The 22,106-nt window shown below is 36.9% G+C and overlaps 1 protein-coding gene across 5 annotated transcripts in view; it reads right to left on the minus strand.

The window, feature by feature from the left end:
• SOHLH2 (spermatogenesis and oogenesis specific basic helix-loop-helix 2) overlaps positions 1–22,106 on the minus strand; it is a 54,414-nt gene that overhangs the window by 16,807 nt on the left and 15,501 nt on the right. For 3 of the 5 annotated variants that reach the window (XM_045051980.1, XM_006927229.4, XM_019825441.3), the window contains exons 3-6: positions 12,616–12,677; positions 12,433–12,537; positions 10,810–10,909; positions 9,069–9,179 (exon numbers count right to left, since the gene is read on the minus strand). In XM_045051980.1, the coding sequence (XP_044907915.1) occupies positions 9,069–9,179; positions 10,810–10,909; positions 12,433–12,537; positions 12,616–12,677 (378 nt within the window). Of the gene's footprint in view, positions 1–3,360; positions 4,282–4,771; positions 4,907–9,068; positions 9,180–10,809; positions 10,910–12,432; positions 12,538–12,615; positions 12,678–22,106 lie in introns of those variants that run through there. The other 2 variants (XM_045051990.1, XM_045051985.1) reach the window with 2 other exon arrangements.

Here is a 22,106-nt window from a genome sequence, read left to right on the forward strand (position 1 = left end):
ACCACGTGGAGAGGTACTGGGACCATAGGGAAAGATAGCAACCCATTTGAGGACGTTTCAACCACACCCCACCAAGTGGATATCCATGTGGATGAAGCTGTGCTGGGCTCTCCAGACAGGATACTTGAGCTGAACACCACAGGGTAACCACAGTAAACACCATGTGAGGAGAATTTACAAAATCAAGTTCTACTCAAATTGATGATCCATAAAGTTGTGAGATATGAGAAATAGGCTGTTGTTTTAAACCACCAAGTTTTAGGGTAACTTGTTACACCACAAAAGAACTAGAAGAATAGCTTACAATTTAAAGCAAAAATAATAACAATGTGAGGTTGATAATCTATGTAAAAGTAAAATATATGACAATAACAAAAATAGAAGGTAGGTAGAAATATACTGATGTATATCAAGTGTCATAATGTCAAATCAAGGTAGACTACGGTAAGTTAAGGATGCGTATTATAACCCTAGAGAACCACTAAAAAAAGATAGTTTTAGCTCAAAAGCTAATAGAGGGAATAAAAAGGAATGCCAAAACATACTTAATTAATCCAAACTAAGGCAGACAATGAGGGAAAAAAAGGAAAAGAATATAGAACTAGTGAAAACAAACAGAAAAATCATGGACCTAAAATCAAACTTAACAGTAATTATATTATAAGTAAATCAAATAAACATTCCAATGGAATAATTGTTAGAATGGACAAATTAAAAAGGAAAATAAGGAGTGCCTGGGTGGCTCAATGGGTTAAGTGTTTGACTCTTGATTTCGGCTCAGGTCATGATCTCGTGGTTCATGGGATCCAGCCCCACGTCGGGCTTTTTGCTAACAGCTCTCCTTCTCTCTCTGTCCCTCCCCTGCTCATGTTCTCTCTCCTCCTCAAAATAAATAAACATTTTTAAAAAAAAGGAAAATAAGGTTCAACTTCATGCTCTTTACATTTAAAGATACCCTTTAAATATAAAGACATATTTAGGTTACAAAAAAACATGCAAACACTAATCACAAGAAAGCTATATGAATATCAAGGTGGATTTTAAGATGAAGCACTAGCATAGATAATTAGCACTTATCATTTCCTAACAAGTGGTCAATTCATTTAGAAGACAGTCACCTAACAATTTCAAAATACATGAAGCAAAAACTGACAGGAATGAAGTAAAAAGTAGAGCAATCTACAGTTACCACTGGACATTTATCTCTCAGAAAAATCAATAAGGATACAGAATATATATGAAAAACACTATCAACCAATTCTACCTTATTAATATTTAGAACACTATGCCCAAACAGAAAACATTCTCTTCAAGTGCATGTGGAATACTCATCAAAGGCAACCATACTTTGGGCCATAAAACAAATCTCAGAAAATATCAAAGGACAGAAACCTGACAGAATATATTCTCAGATGATAATGTAATTCAGTTTTCCAATCCTTGGAAAATCTCCAAATATTTGGAAGCTAAGTTATACTTCTAAATAATCATTGGTCAAAGAAAAAATCACAAGGGATATGAGAAAAATACTTTGAACTAAATGATAGTGGAAATGTAATAAGTCAAAATTTATGAGATGCAGCTAAAGCACTGATAAGAAAAAAAACTTTTATAAATGGAAATTTACAGTTTTAAATACTTTTATTATAAAGGAAGAGAAGGTTAAAATCGATGATTTATGTTTCTACTTAAGAAAATGGGAAAAAGAACAAAGTAGACACAAAGAGGAAATGACAGAGTAGAATCAGTGAAATATAAAATGGGCAAATAATAGAGAAAATAAATGAATAAAAATCTGGTTCACTGAAAAAAAAATAATAAAACAGATAAACCCCTTGTGAGACTGATCAAGAAAAAAAAAAAAGAAAGAAAACACAAATTATCAATGCCAGGAATGAAAGAATATCATCAGAGACCTACAGACATTAAAAGGATTATAAGAGAGTATTATGAACAAAAAGTCATTCAAAAAATTTAACACCTTGGGTTAAATGAACAAATTTCTTGAAAGACATAAACTAACTGAGAGGAAAAACACAGAAAATCTAGTCCTATAATCATTAAAGGAATTGAATTTTTAATTAAAACTTTCCCACAGAGAAAAGTCCAAGCCTAGATTACTTCACTGTTAAATTCTATGAAACATATCATAGAAACTCTTTTAGAGAACTCTTTTAGAAAACTCTTTTAGAAACTCTTTTAGAAAACAGAAGAAAGACTTTCTATTTCATTTTATGAGGTCAGCATTTCCAATACCAAAATCCAATAAAGACATAAGAAATTTAGATACCAAGAACCTTCATGAACACAGATAATTAACAAAAATTAACAAAATACTAGCAAATCAAATCTAGCAATAAAAAAATACACTAAGATAGAGTACAGCATTTTAAAAAAATCAATGTAACCAGTACATTAACAGAAGAAAGGAGAACACCATACAATCAGTTTAATATATACCAAAAACATACAGACAAAATTTTACATCCATTCATGATGAAAACTTGAACCAGCAACAGAAGAAAACTTTCTTAAGCTAATAAAAGGCATGTACAAAAACAGAGTCTACATCATGTGTAATGGTAAAAGACCTAATACTTTCCCTGTAAGACTGTAAACAAAACAAGGATTTACCTTCATCACTTCTAATTCAAAAAACTGGCCAAAGCATTAAGGTAAAAAATAGAAATAGCCAAAGATTGGAAAGAAAAATGTCTTTATTCACAGATGACATAATTGTGTATGTGAGAAATCTAAAAAAATGACTAGAAGTGATGAATAGATAAAGCTAGGTCATGGGATACTAGGTCAACATACAAAATAAATTTAATTCTAGATATTACTTATGAAAATTTTGGAAATATGAATAAAAAAACTGCTTAAAACAAAATGTTTTAAAACTTCCCAAAACATTCAGAAATAATAAACTACAAAACACTGTTGAAATAAAGATCTTTTTAAAAATGGAGAGATGAACTGCCAGAATCAATACTGTTCAACATCAATTTTCCCCCAAACCGATCTACTGATTCAGCACAATCCAAATCAATATCTTAGCGGGAGCACCTGGGTGGCTCAGTCTGTTAAGCATCAGACTCTTTTGGCTCAGGTCATGATTTCACAGTTTGTGAGACTGAGCCCCTGCATTGGCATTCTCTCTCGCTCACTCTCTCTCTCTTCCCCTTCACCATGCACGCACTCTTTCTCTCTCTCAAAATAAATAAATAAACTTAAAAAAAAAATCCTAACAGGATTTCCTTAAAAGAAAGAAATTGACAAGCTTATTTTCAAATTTACATGAAAATTCAAAGTACCTTTAATATCCAAAGCAACTTGAAAATGAGAAACAAAGTTGGAAGACTTTATCTGATTTTTGAGACTAGAAAAGCTAAATAATCACTACAGTGTATTACTGGAGTGAAGAAGAAAGAAAAGTAGGTCAGTGAAACAGGGAATCTAGAAATACACTGATATGGTAGTTGGTTTTTATGAAAGTACCAAAACAATTCACTAAAGAATGGGAAGTCTTTTCAACAAAATCTTAAAAATCTCCATCTGAATCTAGAAATACACTGATATGGTAGTTGGTTTTTATGAAAGTACCAAAACAATTCACTAAAGAATGGGAAGTCTTTTCAACAAAATCTTAAAAATCTGCATCTGAAAAAAAATTTCAACAATCACTTCATCTCATACATATAAATTAAGATAAATAATCATAAAAGCTAAAACTATAAAATAAAACATCCTGTAGACAACATAGGGGCATGTAATTGAACTTGGTGGTAGGCAATGGCTGCTGATACAGGATAGAGACAGCATATTTTTAAATACTGATAAATTGTACTTGAAAATTTCTGCTGATCAAAAGATGTGACTGTTCGCAAAAAAGAATAGTGAGCCACAGGTTAGAAGAAAATATTTGTAGACATAAATTTGGCAAAGGATTTGAATCCAGAATATTAAAGAGCTCCTATAACTCAATGATAAAAACACAAGTAAGCACATTTTTTTAATGGGCAAAAGATTTGAACAGACTGTTCATAAAAGAAGATATACAAATGGCCAAACACATGTGAAAAGCTGCTCAACCTCATTAATCATCAGGAAAATGCAAATTTAGAATCACAATTAGATCATACTCCACAACCACAAGAATGACTAAAATGGAAAAGACTAACAATACCAAATGATGAGGATATGGAGCAACTAGTGTTCTCATATATTGCGGGTGGGAGTGCAAAATGGTGCTACTATTTTGGATTTCTGCTTGGAAGTCTCCTAAAAAGAAACATACACCAATCCTGTGATATGCCACTCTATTTCTGAGAAAAATGTAAATGTAGGTTCATAAAACATATATAAAATAATGTGCATAGTCTTCTTCTTCTCCTTCTTTTTTTTTTTTTTTTAAGTAAGCTCTATGCCAAGAGTCGCATGCTCTATTAGTCTATCAGTCTATTAACTGAGCCAGCCAGGCACCCCCCCCATCCCCCACCGCCAACAGTAGTTTTATTCTTAATAGATAAAACCCAGAGAATGAATAGCCAAAATGTGGTATGTTTACACAACGGAATATTCCTCAACAATAAATAGGAACAAACCACTAAAACACACAACTGTAATGAATCTTAAAACATTTTCTAGGTGAAAGAAGCCAGACATAAGTGTACATATTGATGGTTCCATTAATATATAGTTCTAGAACAAGCAAAACAAATCTATAGTGATAGAATAGTAGCTGTTGCTAGGAGATGCGAAAGGATAGACCAGGAAAGAACATGAGATGATTTAAAATGCAGGTTTTATTATTATTCAGGTATGGTGAGGCCAACAGATCAGGAGATGACCACCATTAAAAAGAGTTTGTTACTCACAGTTCCCAAGAGGAGGGGGCCACTTCACACTATGCAAGGCCACATGGGGAAGCACCAGGGTCAGTTAGGAGGCAGGAGGAGTCAGAGGAAAGAAAACAAGGGTAAGAGAGTTTATTGTGGTTTCTGAGAGAAGAAACAGGCTAGGTGGGTAAGCAGGCCTAGGATTGGCTAGTTTGAATAACTTCAGCAGGCTGTGGGATGTAGGGGCTGTCCCAGGTTGGTAGCACATCACCATGAGGTGATAAGAGCAGGGAAATATTGGCCTGGAGCATAAGAGCCTGATAGAGAGAATGGGTGTGGATGGTCTCTAGATTGGTCAGTTTGTACATATGCAGGGCATGCTCACCAGCAAATCATTTACTATCTCTAGAAACTGGCTAGTGCTGGGATGAGCAGTCTCTACATGGTCAATAAGGTACCTGATGTCAAAACATCAGAATAAAAAGACATACTTGGAGGTGCCTGGGTGGCTCAGTTGGTTAAGCATCCAACTCTTCATTTTGGCTCATGTGATGATCTCGCGGTTTGTGGGTTTGAGTCCTGTATCAGGCTCTGTGCTGACAGCAAAATGTCTGCTGCAGATTCTTTCTCTCTCTCTCTTTCCACCCCTCCCCTGCTCTCTTTCTCTCTCTCTCAAACCAAGTGAACATTAAAAAAAAAAAAAAAAAAAAGACATGCTTAATACACAAGGGAACATTCTGATAATGGCAATGTTGTGGTTTAGATGGGTGTATGCATTTGTCTGCCTCATGACCAATGCTGGCCCTTCCCTATGTATTCCTGAATGGTGTGATATACCTCCTCCTCTTGGGAACTGTGGGTAACAAACCATCTTTTTAAAATTCAAACCAGGGGTGCCTGGTGGCTTAGTCAGTTAAGCGTTCAACTCTTGATTTTGGCTCAGGTCATGATCCCAGGATCATGGGATATCTCTCTCTCCAAAATAAAAAATAATAAAAATAAAATTAAATAAATCCATCAAACCAAACACTTAAACACATGCAACTTACCTCTTACAGATACTGATTTAATCTTGATATCAATTAAGTGTAACGTTTTATCCTAAATGCTCTAATATTCCTGAGACTATATAGTATATTAGCAAACATTATGGATCTAGCCTTGTTCATTGCTTCTCAAATCTTTCTGGCTCTAACATCAAATTTAGGAACTTGAGGTTAGGAGAGGGCAGGAAAATATGAGACCTGTATCCTTAAATGATAGTGGAGCAAACAGATTGAGTAAAGTTTCATCCTTTGACTGAGACACAACTCAAAGTGACCTCTTATGAGCACTTTGAAGTGAAAGACTTCTTTCAAGTCTTATGTATTAACTAAAAATGTGTCCAGATGCACCTGGGTGGCTCAGTTGCTTAAGCATCTAACTCTTGATTTTGGCTCGGGTCATGAGCTTATGGTTTGTGAGTATGAGCCCCGCACCAGGCTCTGCGCTGACAGTGCAGAGCCTGCTTGGGATTCATTCTCTCTCTCTCTCTCTCTCTCTCTCTCTCTCTCTCTCTCTCTCTCTCTCTCTCTGTGCCCCTCCACTCTCACATCAGATCTGGGCATGAAAAACAATGAAAGAGAGGTAGCATCTCCCAATATCCTTTCATTGCAGCCATTCAGAAATATCACAAATTCTAACACCAAATAAAGTATGGAAAACACAATCTTAGAATATAAAATGTGTAATATATAGTTTTAAAAATACTCCTGCACTGTGTTTTTCTCACTCAGTGCAGATCACTGAAATCTATGGGACAGCACTAGCCAACAGGTCCCCCCTAAGTCTTCACTCAGCCAAAGTGGCAAACGTGAGTGATGGTCTTTTGGACTAAACTAGGCCATCCACTAGTCCATGTCATCAAGACCAAACCCTACCACATTCCCATTAATCTTCAGCAGATAACACAGGCCATTTGGCAAAAATTACTCAATTTTCCTCATGAAAAGATTCATCTTTATCCACACTTAGCTTTAGCTTCTTCTTTCCATTTTTAGAAGAGGTGTTCTTCCACCTGGTTATAGATTCCGTAAGCTTCTACCTACTTAGGGATGCTAAGTCCATCACCAACCCCCTCTCTAGATATAGGGGATTTTTACTATTATTTGACCTTCCTCCCACTGAGAGGTGAGGTTATGTACCCTTCCTTTAGATTGGGATAGGTTTTGTGACTGCTATGACCGATAGACATACAGGAGAAGTAGCACTGGGCCAGTTTCTGGTCCCCCACCTCAAGAGAGTGGCAGCTTCCTCTCCCTGTCTCTTGGAACACTCTCTAGGATCCCTGGGCTGCCATGTAAAAAGCCTGACTACCATGCAGGAAAAGCTTCAGTTGATAGCCCCAGCTGAGCTTAAACTTCTAGCCATCCCTCCAAAGGCTCCAGACATAAGGTCTTAGATCATCCTGACTAGACCATCCACTAGCTGAATACTACCAAGTGACCCCAGTTGATGTCATGTAGACAGAATTGCCCACTGAGCTCTGCTCATATTGCTGATCCATAAAACCATGTATCAAGCCAATAAATTTTGGCTTCATTTTTATATCATAGATATGTCATTTTTTTACACTATAGATCATCAGAACACGAGTATCTTCACGACCTCTGTCTCTCTTCCAGGTATTTTCTTTTGGAATATAAAAACATATTCATGTCTGGCCCAATCTTATCAACATTTTTCATTTTACCCAAGATCCCCTTTTACTTATCACACACCCTCATTTTCTTTCCTTCCACTTAGGCTCCTGCCTTTCATTCTCTATCTTTCCACAGTGGTGCTTCTTCCCTAATCATGCCAATGAAATTATTTTTGCCAAGACCAATGATGTTTAGACTCTGACAAATACAGTTAATTATTAGTTCTTCTCTTACTTGCTCTCTGTGCCACGTCATTGAACACTCATTCCTTTAGGAAACTCTTCTCTGGTCGCCTCAATTCCATTCCCTCTTGGCTTATCTTCCTAGTAACTCCTTCCTTTCTCCCTTATTTCTTCTCTGCTGCCTGTACCCTAAATAGATTTTTCCCAAGGTTCTCTTTTCCACTTATCTCTTCTTTACATGGTTTGCAAACTCATCATATCCATCCCTACAACCACTGCTTCAAGTAGATGCTGTATCCTGAGAGTTCTAAGTCCATATTTGTAGCCTAGATCTTTCTCTAGAACCTAAGGGTCAATTCTGACTGGACAGCTTCATGGAAACTCCCCTGGAGTGTTCACACCCAACAAGAGCAAAAGTCACCTCCCACTGCCAGACTGCCATTCTCCTGGACTTCCCAGTCAGTTGGTGAATGCAACATCTATTTGAAAGTTACACTTGACTCCTCCTGCATCCATGCTTATACTGAATGTACCTACTTAGTATATCTGCAAATGGTTTATTCCTCCTTATCCCATTTCTAAAACCATAGTTCAGGATTTCATCACTTCTTTTTACAGATTCCACAGGCTTCCGGATTCAACTCACTCTCTAACATCCTGCTAGAGTGTTCACTCTAGGTGCAAATCTTATCATATCACTCTTTGGCTAAAACCCTTTGGTGCCTCCCCAACAGTTTCAGATTCAAATTCAAATTTCTTAACATGACGAGCACAATCCTTGGCTACTACTTCTCATCTCTTGCCTCTTCCCACTTGTGCCATTATAGCCAAGTACATGGATACACTTGGAGTTTCATAAATTCACTGAATTTTCATATTCTGCCAGTCTCTATACCTGCTCTTTCTGCTACATGAAACATCCTCCCCTTTTAAAACAAATTAATAGTCACTTTTTGTTTAAAGCTCAATTTAGCGATCATTTTCTCAAGAAAGCCTTCCTGCCCCCTTATTCTGTCTTAGGTAACTTTCCCAGTGTGGTTACTATGTGCTCTTCTCTATCATGACACTTAGAACATAATTTTCTATGTAACATCCTATTGAGAGGTCTGTCTGAGCACTAGACTAAGATTTCGAAGGCAAGGATTTTTTTTTATCTAAGTTCTCCAGTCACCCTTTGGCACATATCAGATACTCACAGATATTTTTTGAATGAATGAATGAGTGAATGAGTTAGTGGCACATATTTGGTTGCCAGATTAACTAGCCTCACAGAGATTTTAATAGTAATACAAAACGTTATGAAATTCATGAAAGTAATTTCTTCCTAGAAAGGAATAATGTTAAAAAAGGGTTGTATCATAATTCACCTTCTCAGCTTTTCTTTGCTTGAATGAAGAAGAGAAACCTTTTTGCTTTTCTCAAACTCTGGCAATGGAGCCTTTAATTCAAGCCCAATCTCACTTCTTAGTGATTCAGAGCTAGAAACAAGAGAAAATCATGTCACAGATTTCAGAGGAAAATTGTCAGACAATATTAAACAATCAGCACCAATACACTAATCAAAGGTGCTTCTAAGTTCCTTGCTTCATGTAAAGGTGCGGTAAATACCAAAGCACTTTACCTTACATACTTGGTGAAGAATATTTATTTCAAAGACTCTAAAGAATTTATGATCAAGATCATCACAAATCCATGATTGATTAAACTCTAAAATATACAGATAAAGAGTAACAGATACCAGCAGTATTAAAATATTCTGAATTCATTGATTATGACTCTCCAAATTATATGACTGTATCAAAAGGTGTATAATAGGAAAAAACCACAAAGGATTAGAGGGTCACATTACACTATTCCAACCTGATCAGCAAAGGTCAGATATCCTCCATTTATGGATATTTTCTGGCTCTACCATTTTTCTAAAACTTCTCCATGCATTTTGATTAATTTTTTTTAAATAATTCCCTAAGAAACAAATAAACTAATATTATCTCCTTTATCCCAAGAGACAGAACTTAATTTGAAAATTTACTTTTATTTGTAGTGGTAGAATTCTGAAGCAAAACAAAGATTCAAGACAAGGAGGGTTCAAAAAGAAATTGCAAATAATACAAGAAAATTACAAAGCCTTCCAAAACCCTTCCCAATCTCATATCCCAGATAAAGTTTAATACAATAAATTTCTTTCTGGTTAAAATGTTAAAATGTTAAAATATCAAGAAACTTGTTGATATTTTTGCACCACTTAAGTGAGCACATCTTTGGTTTAACCACACTTATTGGTTGCCAAGTCTTTTCCTTGTTCAAAATAGTAGATGGTCACATTTCTACAAACAGTTGATGGTCACATTCTACAAATTCCGGAAGTGACTGACTCAAAATTCTCACCATCATCATTCATGTCCCCAGCAGCTATGTTTATTGTAGCTCTATGCTCTATTTAAAATTAAAATCCCTTTGGAAATCAGCTTAAAGTGAATGAAAGAAATTCACAAAAATTGAATTTTTATAAGCAGATAAAGAAAGGTCTGACCCCCAGTTCAACTGCCTATCCAATGCAGGTTTTGAATACCAGCTCTAATATCTATGGGGGTGGGGGGTTGGGTGGATGGGGATAGAGATAGAGAGACCTTTTTTAAGGGTTGTTTTCTCACTAACTGAGGGGACAGATTCATAAGTTCAAAAAAGACATCAGGGAGAAGCTTAGTGGTAGGTGGATAACATCTGAGGCTGTTCTTGTCTGTTTAAATACTGGGGTTATATGTAAAATTTTTTTCTGAAGAAGATTCTACTGTTTCTAAAAAGTTTGAATATTGCTGCTATTATTTAACTCTGATTAATGGTAACTCAGACTCTACCACATCCAGTGTTGGGGAACTTACTACCTTGCAATTCACCCTTGTCCCCTGTGATCAAATAGGATTGTTAAGAAGTACTTCCTAGGGGTGCCTGGGTGGCTCGGTCAGTTAAGCGTCTGACTTTGGCTCAGGTCATGATCTCACAGCTTGTGAGTTTGAGCCCTGCATCAGGCTCTGTGTTGACACACAGAGTTCTCCAGAAATTACCCAGTAAAAATTTATATTATGAAAAAGTGAAAACAAAACTAACCAAGCAAATAGGTCAGTAGAAAAATATCCCAAGTGTTCACTGCAGGAGTTCTGCATGGGCAATCCAGGTTCTTCAGGCTTCACAGAATATTCATTCTTAACTGAAAGTTTTAAAGGGGGACTATTTTAATTCTAACATCACTGGTGGGGACGATGTTAATCACACATACAAGCCCTGAACAAAAAGCAGTTGCCACTTTTTACTCAACAGAGTTTACAAAGCAGTATTTTTTAAATAGAATGCATTTTATAGATTTCAGTCTATAAAGCAGGAAACCACCCAGGTTAGAAAGCAAAATGAAAATACTACATTCTATTCACTCCAGACATCAACCAAATTCTAGAACCAAATTCTAGTAACTTAGTGGTAGGTGTGCTTAAAACACATTCAACTGAGATTTATTAATTAAGTTTTTATAGGTAACTGTCATACTTAACAGAAAATAAGTATGAGTCTGCAGTAGGCAGCTGTATTGTCAAAATATGACATCTGATGGTTTTTTCTTTCTTTCCTTCTTTTTTTTTTTTTTTTTTTTTTTTGCAGCTGCTCATTTTCAGAGCAAACATGAGATGACCAGAAGCAGACGTGGTTATGACCAATAGGAAGGTGCTAGACAGCTGGTGACGAACAGCTGCTCTATTTCCACTGAGAACCAAACAAGAGTTTGCAAAGAGGATTTGGGTCACCAGTTAGCCATTTCCAGGGAGAACTCTGAAACTCAGGGGCTGAAAGCCATTGGAATGTTATAGAACAGACTCACCAATCTGCCCTCAATATTAAAAAAAGGACATGAAAAAAAGAGGAGTGTACTGAGTCCTACGTCATCTGGAGTATGAGTTTACACAGGATAATCCTGAAAGTGTTTTTCAGGCCCATTTTAAGAAAAAAACATCTTAATTTTAAAAGATTCCTAGCTAATATCCCAGGCCTAGAAAAACCACAAATAGTCATTGACCACAATGATTTCAGTAGAATTTAATTTCAGAAGTTGGAGTTTGTCCTTTCATGAGCCAAATTAAAGCTAATTTAGCTTAAGTGTTTAGATGCTGGTGATACACATTAGACAATGTAGGTGAAGAGTTTTGAAATGTGAGGTCTAATTGAAGCACTGACAGTAATTACCTAGGTCTAAAAATCTAAAACGGAAAGAACAACCACCCTAGCAACTTACAGAAGTAAACTAATTTATAAGCAAGGGTTTTGCAAGCAGAAAGTATAAGATTCAAGGTTAGTGGCCCTGGCTTTTAGACACTCATACAATGACACAGCATGATTAATTCCATTTTAAAGAGCAAGAAATGATGGTAACAGCTAGGGCACTAAAAAGAAAAACCCTGTGCCTGCTGCAACACTGTTTGCCCTTGTGCAACACACTTTAAACTTTGGAACACGTAAATTTTTTCTTCACAGGTAGGGAACATATGTTTCCTTTTATTTTATTTACACTTTTTCCTTCAGACTATGATTAATAAGGATTACATGTTCTTTACAGTACACAGCACACAGTTAATCCTCAGCAAATAAAAAGCATAAGTGGAATACCAACTTAAAAATGTATATATATAGTTTTTGGAGCATTTAATTAGAATTTTTCAAACCTTTAGAAATTTGGTTTTCACTCACCGGTATTTGAGAAATATGTTTTCCAGTATTTTACCACAATACTCATTTTTTCGATTGTCAGTGGTTCAATTAAAGTAACATCAGCTCCATGCCCTGAAACACAACCTAAGAACTTCTGCATTAAATATTGACCTTATGACTTCTATTTATAGAAAAAACATAATATATACAACAGGCACATACCTTTAAAGTTTTCAGGGGTTATAAAAACAAACAGCAAATGTATATTTTTCTTCTTGCCAAATCTGAGAGGAAAAAAGTGTTAAAATGAAGCAAAATCATCATTTGAAAAATTGGGATTCAATATTTTACCTTTAGAATTAAACCAGAATGGTTTTATTTCTTTAGAACTTCAAATGATGGCATTAATATGGAATTTAGTAAAAGTAGCATCTCAAATTAGCAATGGAAAAAAGATGAACCACTTTTATTCTTGTTTAAAAAAAAAGCCTAATTTTTATCCATGTTCTTGAGCTAACCACCAGTTTACAAGAAATTTAAGGAAAAGAGAAATATTTTAAAGAATGCTGTGGGAATAGGGCGCCTGGGTGGCTCAGTCAGTTGAGTGTCCAACTCTTGATTTCAGCTCTGGTCATCATCTCATGGATTGAATCCCACGTCGGGGCTCTGCACAGACAGTGAGGGGCCTGCTTGGGATTTTCTCTCTCTCCCTCTCTCTCTGCTGTTCCCCAGCTCATACATTCTCTGTCTCTCAAAATAACTAAATAAACTTAAAAAAATATGCTGTGAGGATGAAATCAGCAAAAGCCAGAATGTGAAAAACTGGGTGAGACAAATGGCCCCTTTAAAAAATACATATAGGGGCGCCTGGGTGGCGCAGTCGGTTAAGCGTCCGACTTCAGCCAGGTCACGATCTCGCGGTCCGGGAGTTCGAGCCCCGCGTCAGGCTCTGGGCTGATGGCTCAGAGCCTGGAGCCTGTTTCTGATTCTGTGTCTCCCTCTCTCTCTGACCCTCCCCTGTTCATGCTCTGTCTCTCTCTGTCCAAAAAATAAATAAACGTTGAAAAAAAAAATTTTTTAAAATTAAAAATACATATAAATAAAGAGTAAGACAGAAAAAAAAAAAAAGGAAAGGGATAATTGAATCTTGATTTATATAAACTAACAGTTTAAAAAAATCATAAGATGGGTGGCTGGCTGGTTCAGTCAGAGGGGCATGCAACTCTTGATCTCAAGGTCATGAGTTCAAGCCCCATATTGGGGGTAGAGCCTACTTAAATAAAAACTTTAAAAAAAATAAAAAATCATAAACACAGAAACTTGAACACTGGATATTTGACAAAATTAAAGAATTGTTATTAATTTTGAGGTGTGTATTGTTATTGCGGTTATTTTTTAAAAAGAGTCCTTATCTTTTAGAGGTATTTATTAAAGTATTTATGGATAAAAGAAAATGGTATCTTAGATTTGCCTTCAAATAGTTCACCAGTTCAGCAGGGGTGGGAGAACTGGAAGGGCCAGAGATGAAACCAGATTGGCCATGGGTTGATAACTGTTAAAGCTGCATTATGGGTACAGGCAAGTTCATTATACTTTTATATGCTTGAAAAAAAAAAAAACAATAAATAATAGAAATGTGGTGTTACAATAAACTATACTTAGGAGTTCAGGAAGTTGGAATTTCTGATAATTTAACGGGTACTGAACTTTGGCTTTGAATAAAAGGAAATTATTTTCCAAGGAGACTATTACTGTGAGCCAGACTAAAGAGAACAGCTAGTGGCGCCTGGGTGGCTCAGTCAGTTAAACATCTGACTTCAGCTCAGGTCATGGTCCTGCAGTTTATGAGTTCAAGCCCTGCATCAGGCTCTGAAGCAGATTCTGCGTCTCCCCCGCTCTCTGCCCCTCCCCTGCTCACGTTCTGTCTCTCTCTTAAAAGTAAATAAACATTTAAAAAATTAAAAATAAAGAGAACTAAACTGCTAAGCTAAACTGCCTAAGAAAAAATAACTATTCTATAATACTTAAAGTATCACTTATTATATTAATATGTAGTTATGTGTGGTTATTATTTATTCCCTTAAGACAGGACCTGGAAGAACCCCCACTATATAATATTGTTATATTATCTTATATACGCATTTGAAAATAAAGGCACATTATGCCATGCTCCAAATTACATTACAGTTGATCCTTGAACAGCATGGGTTTGAACTATGCCAGGCCACATGTATGTGGATTTTTTTGGATAAAGTATAATACAGTAGTAAATGTATTTTTTTTCCTTATGATTTTCTTAGTAACCTTTTCTTTTCTCTGGCTTAGTTTATTGCAAGAATACAGTATATAATACATATAACATACAAAATATGTGTTAATTGCCAAATTATCAGTAAGGCTTCTGATCAACAGCAGGCTATTAGTAAATTTTGGGGGAGAGTCGAAAGTTACACACAGATGAGAACCACACTTGAATTGAGAAAGACTGAATAAAGCAGACTGCCATTCTTAAAGTGGGTGGGTTTCATCTAATTAATTGAAGACCTAAGTAGAATAAAAAGTCTGAGAACTCCTCCAGCCTGACTACTGAGCTGAGACATTGGCCTTTTCCAGCCTTCAGATTCAGACTGAAATATCGGCTCTTAAGTCTTGAACCTGCCAACTTTTCAAATGAAATTTATACCATCAGCTTTCCTGATCCTCAGACCTTTAGATTTGGACTGGAACTACACGTTGGCTCTCCTGGGTCTCTGGCTTGCCAATTACAGATCTTGGGACATCTTGGCTTCCATAATCGCATGAGCCATTTCCTTAAAAGAAACCAACTTCTTCCCTATCTCTAGATAAATGGATAGATGATAGACTGATCAGCATCCTACCGGCTCTGTTTCTCTGAAGAATCCTGATTAATATAGCCACATTTTATTTATTCATTCATCTGTCTATGGACATTTGGGTTGCTTCTACCTCTCGACTACTATGAATAGTGCTGTGAACATGGTGTGAAAATATTTCAGAAACATCCTTACAGACACATCCAGAGGAATGTTTTGCCAAATATCTAGGCATCCCATGACCCAATCAAGTTGACACATAAAAATCAGCCATCACAGGGGCAACTGGGTGGCTCAGTCGGTTAAGTGTCCAACTTTGACTCAGGTCATGATCTCGTGGTTTGTGGGTTCAGGCCCTGCATCAGGCTCTGCTGAGAGCTCAGAATCCTGATTCAGATTCTATGTCTCCCTCTCTTTCTGCCCGTCCCCCACTAGCACTCTGTCTCTTCTTCCTCAAAAATAAATAAACCTTAAAAAAATAAAAATAAAAATTAACCATTACAGTGTTACATACATACAATGGAATATATTACTCAGCCTTAAAAAGGAACAATCTGTTAAATGCTACCATATGGGTGAACCTTTAAGACATTATGTTAAGTAAAATAAGCCAGTCACACACACAAAAATACTATATAATTTCATTTATCTGAGGTATCTAAAATAGTCAAATTCATAGAAATAGAAAGTAAAATGGTGGTTACTGAAAGATGTCAGGAGGGGTAAAGGAATACTTGTTTAACAGGAATAGAATTTATGATTTACAAAATGAAAAAGTTCTAGAGACATATTTCACAACAATGTGAATACACTTAACACTACTGAACTGAACACTTAAAAATGGACAAGATGGGAGGCACCTAGGTGGCTCAATGGGTTAAGCATCTGACTCTTGATTTCGGTGCAGGTGACGATTCGGTGGGTTCGAGCCCTGCATGGGGTTCCACACTCGCACTGAAGAGCCTTATTAGGATTCTCTCTCTTCCTCTCTCTCTGTCCCTCCCCTGCTCATGCTCTCAAAATAAAGAAACATTTTTAAAAATGGACAAGATAGTAAAATTTGTGTTATGTGATTTTACCACAATAAAAAAAATACCCCCCACAAAAAGAAGCTATACATGGATTTTCGACTGTGCAAGGCATTCATGCCCCTAAACCCCATGTTGTTCAAGGGTCAACTGTATATGAGATTTATTTTTTTTTTAATTTTTTTTAATGTTTATTTATTTCTGAGACAGAGAGAGACAGAGCATGAGTGGAGGAGGGGCAGAGAGAGAGGGAGACACAGAATGGGAAGCAGGCTCCAGGCTCTGAGCTGTCAGCCCAGAGCCCAACGCGGGGCTCGAACTCACAAACCCTGAGATCATGACCTGAACCGAAGTCGGTCGCACAACCGACTGAGCCACCCAGGCACCCCTGTATATGAGATTTATATATCTGAGTCATATATATATTGAGAGCCCTCTATATGCCAGACTCTGTGCTAGGCTCTGGGGGATATCATAAACAGGAAAACAAGGTCTGTGCTCTGATAGAGTTAATAGTTTCTTGAAGGGGTCAGACATTGAAGAAATCACTGTAGATAATCAATGAAGTAGTCAAATATGTGCCCAGTGCTGTGAAGGAAAGCCTTAGGGGCTGGTGGGAGTACCTACTTGAGAACTAACCTACTTTGCAGCCTCAGGCTTCCAGGCAGGAATGCCTCTGTGGCTGACTAGGAGTTAGCCACACAAAAGGTAGAACTGGGGAGAGAGCAGACTCAGAGAAGCAGTAAAGTACATTCGGGACAAACAGAACAGGCCCTGGGAAGAGGCCTGGGGTATAGAGAATAGGTAAGTTTGAGAAAGTGAAAACGCCCAATATGGTACAGAGCATCTGAGGGAGGGACACATATGTTGAAACCAGAGGGGTACATAGGCCTTTGGGCCAAATTAGACATTTGGTATTCAAATGTCCCAAAATATTAAAATACCAGATATTAAGTTACTGGCATGATTGTATTTGCATTTTAAAAAGGCCACTCTATGATGGGACAGACAGGCAGAGTGCACCCTATGTGGTGGCACGGGGTGAATTTGAGAGACCATATTGCAGTTATGCAGGCAAGAACTGATGGCAGAAAAAAGACATACCCGAGAACTTTCTATAAAAAAATAAATATTTCTGGCGCACCTGGGTGGCTCAGTCAGTTAAGCATCCAACTCTTGGTTTCAGCTCAGGTCATAATCTCATGGTTAATGAGTTTGAGCCTTGTATCAGCCTCTGTGCTGATAGTGCAAAACCTGCCTGGGATATTCTCTCTCCCTCTCTCTCTGCCCCTCCCCTCCTCACTATGTCTCAAAATAAATCTAAAACTTAAAAAAATTGTTATAGATAAATAATTCTGAATATTTACTAATTATTAGTGCTAACACGTGACAAGAAGGATTAGTGCTAACATGTGACATTCACACAACTGAGGTCTCTTCAGGCTTGATTCTGCTCTGTGAATTCTGAGGAGTTTGGGCTAAAAGAGAAAAAAGGAGAGAATACACATTTCTAAGAAGAAATGAGAAGCTCAGGCAGAAATAATACCATCAAATAGGCATACACGGGAGGGAGCATAGGATTAGACTGGCAGACTGGACATGGAAATAGGAAAGGCACATGAGCATACTGGTATAGGAGGGCATGCTGGCATGGTGGATGACAAGAATGTCGCTTGCCACAATGTAAGTATTTCATGTATATTTTTAAGTGGGGCATAATGGAGGTATGATTACTGGATGAGGAAACAGAAGTGGAGGGGAAAGATGGACTGAACAAACAGGACCACAGAAAGAAACTTACAAGGTAGTTTAGCTCAACTTTTGGAATAAAAATTACTTGTTGCTTCACAAAAAGTAAATTATAAGCACACTTTAGAATTAGAGAATTTTAAATAAAACAGATTATTAGCTTTTAGAAATATTCTATGTCGATCTCATAGTTCATGGGTTCGAGCCAGGCATTGGGGTCTGTGCTGACAGCTCAGAGCCTGGAGCCTGCTTTGGATTCTGTGGCTCCCTCTCTCTCTCTGCCCCTCCCCAACTCACACTCTGTCTTTCTCTTAAAAATAAAAATAAACATTAAATTTTTAAAAGAAATATTCTATGTCTATTTTTTCATTTTACAAATTGATTTTACTGTCATTAAAATAAGTTAGATTTGGATATATGAATATATATGATGCCCTCATGATGACTTTCAAACTTCAAGCTTTACATCAGTGTTGGAATTCCTGGATTTTTGTCATTAGCACAGAATCAATTACCAACTCAAATACTTCCCCTGCTAGCGAAACGCTAATTGTGATGCTGTACAGGAGCTCCACTAATCAATAGAATTCCCAGAATCCAACACACTGGTGTGGAGCTCAGCTGCTCATTCACATTCTCCACAGATCGATAAGCTAAAAGAGTTTCTAGTTTCCAGGATCACCAAAAAAAAAAAAAAAAGGAAAAAGAAAAAAAAAGTCCTCTTCCTAATGAGTCAATGTTCCTTAAAACAAAGCAACACAAAAACAAGGCAAACATCTCTTTCATCTACCCCAATTAACAGCACTTCTTTCATATGCCAAAATCAAATTGCAGATTCTGAGACCTTATAAGTACCTTCTCAGTTGAAGTCTCTTGGGTTTTAAACATTTGCAATTCATTAGGGGACAATCCATTTCTCCTCATTGTATTTCATACAATATACTGTTTAAATGTCATGATGGTTCCTGAGACCATACTCTACATACAAGATTGGATGTTGATATTCTAGTGTCCCTTCCTACGCCTGTCTCAGGTATTCTCTGAAACTGAAGGCAGTTATAAGCTCAAAATGCAGCAGTACAGTTCCCTAGTCTTGCCACTATACCCGGGTCTGGTCCCTGGTAGCTGGGGGGGGGGGGGGGGGGGGGGGGGGGGGAGGGGAGATCATATAAAATGTCTTGAGCTGAGCTGTACACTCAACTGACTAAAGAGACTCAGGAAAGTCCTGGCCTCTGAAATCTATCATCAATAAGAGAACCAATGGTGTCTTATAAGTCCCTATGAAGCCAGGGAAAATTTCTAAACTCATTTACTTTAGAGTCAAAAGGACTCCAAGGGACAAAAGCCAGTGTCATTTTTGGGTAGTGGTCTCCTTGAGTACAGTTATCCATTATGCTGTCTGTGGGCCAAATGCAGCCAAATTAACTTGGCTGGTCTATTTGGGACTTGCAACAAATAACGTTCTTTGCTAATGACAATTAAAACATTTTCAGTGAGAAAACTGAGAGCTTTACTATATATGTGAAAACACTTAAGTTCACTCACTACTAGTAGGGTACCTGTGATAACATGTAGTTGAGTTCTGAGAATTTATTCTGGTCAATAGTAAAGGCTGGTGTGCTCTCTTCCCATTATGTTATTCTTCAGAAGAGTTTCTGCTGTGACCATCCTAAGTCAGGGTCACCACATGACCTGATGTTAAGCATATTAAGACCTAGAATTTTCTGCAATTCCTACTTATACTCAACCATCAATTATAGAATAATGTTTTTAGTAAAACTACTTTCATGTTTTGTTGTTATTTTGTTTATTATCAAGCATTCAGCAGGGTAGGTCATGCCAACTGAGTAATGAGACTTACTGAGTTGCACTGTCAAGTCAAAGATGTTTTGGAATTACGGACACAAAAGCACAACTTGTTAGACCCCTGTGGCTCACTAAGATTTCTTAGTGAATTAATAAGTCAACTGATCAGACAATTGAAACTACATGGGAAAGATAAAGTCAGAGCCAAACTTGATTTGTAGACTGAGCAGATGGAACCTCATTCCTTTGCTACTGCTGGACTGCTTGCAGCTCACGAGAACCACAGAATTCTAAAAACTGCAGAGACATTTCATGGAATGGAAAATCACAATTTCAGACAGGATCCATACATTGTTGATGAGTTTAAAAGATATTTTAATTTTCCATACCTGCCTTTGGAAGATAAAGTATCAGGATGTGTCTGAATTATCAAGTATCTGCTCTTTGAGTGTGGTTCAATTTTAGAATTCTGAAGCTAAGCATATGAACCCTAAAACTATCTTAAAATATTTTATCAATGCTGGGGTACGTGGGTGGCTCAATTGGTTAAGCGTCTGACTTCAGCTCAGGTCACGATCCCACAGTTTGTGGGTTCCAGCCCTGTGATGGGCTCTGTGCTGACAGCTCAGAGCCTGGAGCCTGCTTCAGATTCTGTGTCTCCCTCTCTCTCTGCCTCTCCCCTGCTCGCACTCTCTCTCTCTCTCTCAAAAATGAATAAACATTAAAAAGTGTTTTTTAAATACGTTTTATCAACAGGTAGTATTTGAGTTAAACCAGCTCAATAAAAATGTATTTATAAAATGAAACCCAACTGGGGAGTACTATTAAGAATGTTAACCTGTAATTGAGATGTGCCATAATTCTTGAGAATGTCAGTCTGTGAAGTACCAATATTTTTTATGAATGATTAAAATTGATCCCTGATTAGCTTCAAGCTGAAAATATCATTCTTCTGTAAGAATAAATTTAAGAATCTTATTAAACAGGCTGCTTACATTTTATTCTAAAATAAGCCTAACACTATAGCTAATAGGCTACATGCTTCATTCTTATTTTTAATAGAAATCCATATGCCTTATAGATAAATAGATTTGTGATCACGGGCTCTAATACTGCAAATAAAGGTGGACACTTCTACTCTATATTAAGCTCCTCATTAACTGGTAAAACACATAAAGTACCCGGAGAGAAAAAAGTAAGATGAATTGTCGTGTATCTTGCCAAACCCATCCAGATTTTGAAGTATTACAACAACAAGGATCTAAGGGGGGAAAATCTAAAATACAGCAGAAGAAAAGCTAAACAAGACATTTTATTTTGGTTCAGTCATTAAATGTCAGCCCAAACTCAAAATATACAGTGTTTTAGGAAAGATAAAGGCTTAAATGCCTTACAAATGGGATAGTATGTTTATAGGACTCATTACTCTAAGAAAAACCACAGGTTCAAAAATATAAACATGCTCCACAAGGGTTTAAATAATTCATAAGTAATAAACTCATAACAGATCTTAGGGCAAGAAAGGGAATTCCAGAGACATTCCTAGCCTCTGAGGTCAGTATCATGAAAGGCACAGATTTCACAAAGAAAACTGTCCATTTTTTAGGGAGGAACACAAAAGCTAGAACTGTCTGCCCTGAATGGCATTTCTTCTATTCATCCACACAATCACTCACTCATACCCACAGCAAGGTACTGAATACTTGCTATTAGTCAAAATCTATACTAGATATTGGGAATAGTGGAACAAGAGACAAGAAAAACAAATCCAGGTGTTTTCAAATGATCCTTTTTTTCTTTTCAAACAAATGTTTCTATAGCAAAATAGTAGAACCATACGGTAAATATACTATTTTGTCATGTCTATATATTTAATGCCTTCTTTTTTCCCTGCTGAGAAATCTTTAGCTGTGTTATTCAGAGCAAAGGAACCAGCAACAGGGAGAATCCACACGGTGAATATGTTCTCTTCTCCAATCTTCTACCTTTTAATAATTACAACTGGACATAAAACTTGTTCTTAAATAGAACTTTATTCTCATCCTGTTCAAAATGTAGCTTCAATACTGAGCAAATATGAAGCCTTTACCACAGAGGGACCTGGCTAGGTTCCCACTCTTGGAATGGGGAGAGAGACCAGCCACACTGATTTGTCCAGTGCTCTTGTAAAATGACATGTATTTTTAGTTTACACAAAGTTTGGCATATATTGAATCTCAGGTGTAAAAGAAGGGGCTTCAACACACAAGCCAAGTAATTATAGACTTTTATAAGGAACATGAAGAGAAAAGACTTC

This window comes from Felis catus, chromosome A1 (genome assembly GCF_018350175.1).
Source record: "Felis catus isolate Fca126 chromosome A1, F.catus_Fca126_mat1.0, whole genome shotgun sequence".
In the NCBI taxonomy this organism is placed as follows: Eukaryota; Metazoa; Chordata; class Mammalia; order Carnivora; family Felidae; genus Felis; species Felis catus.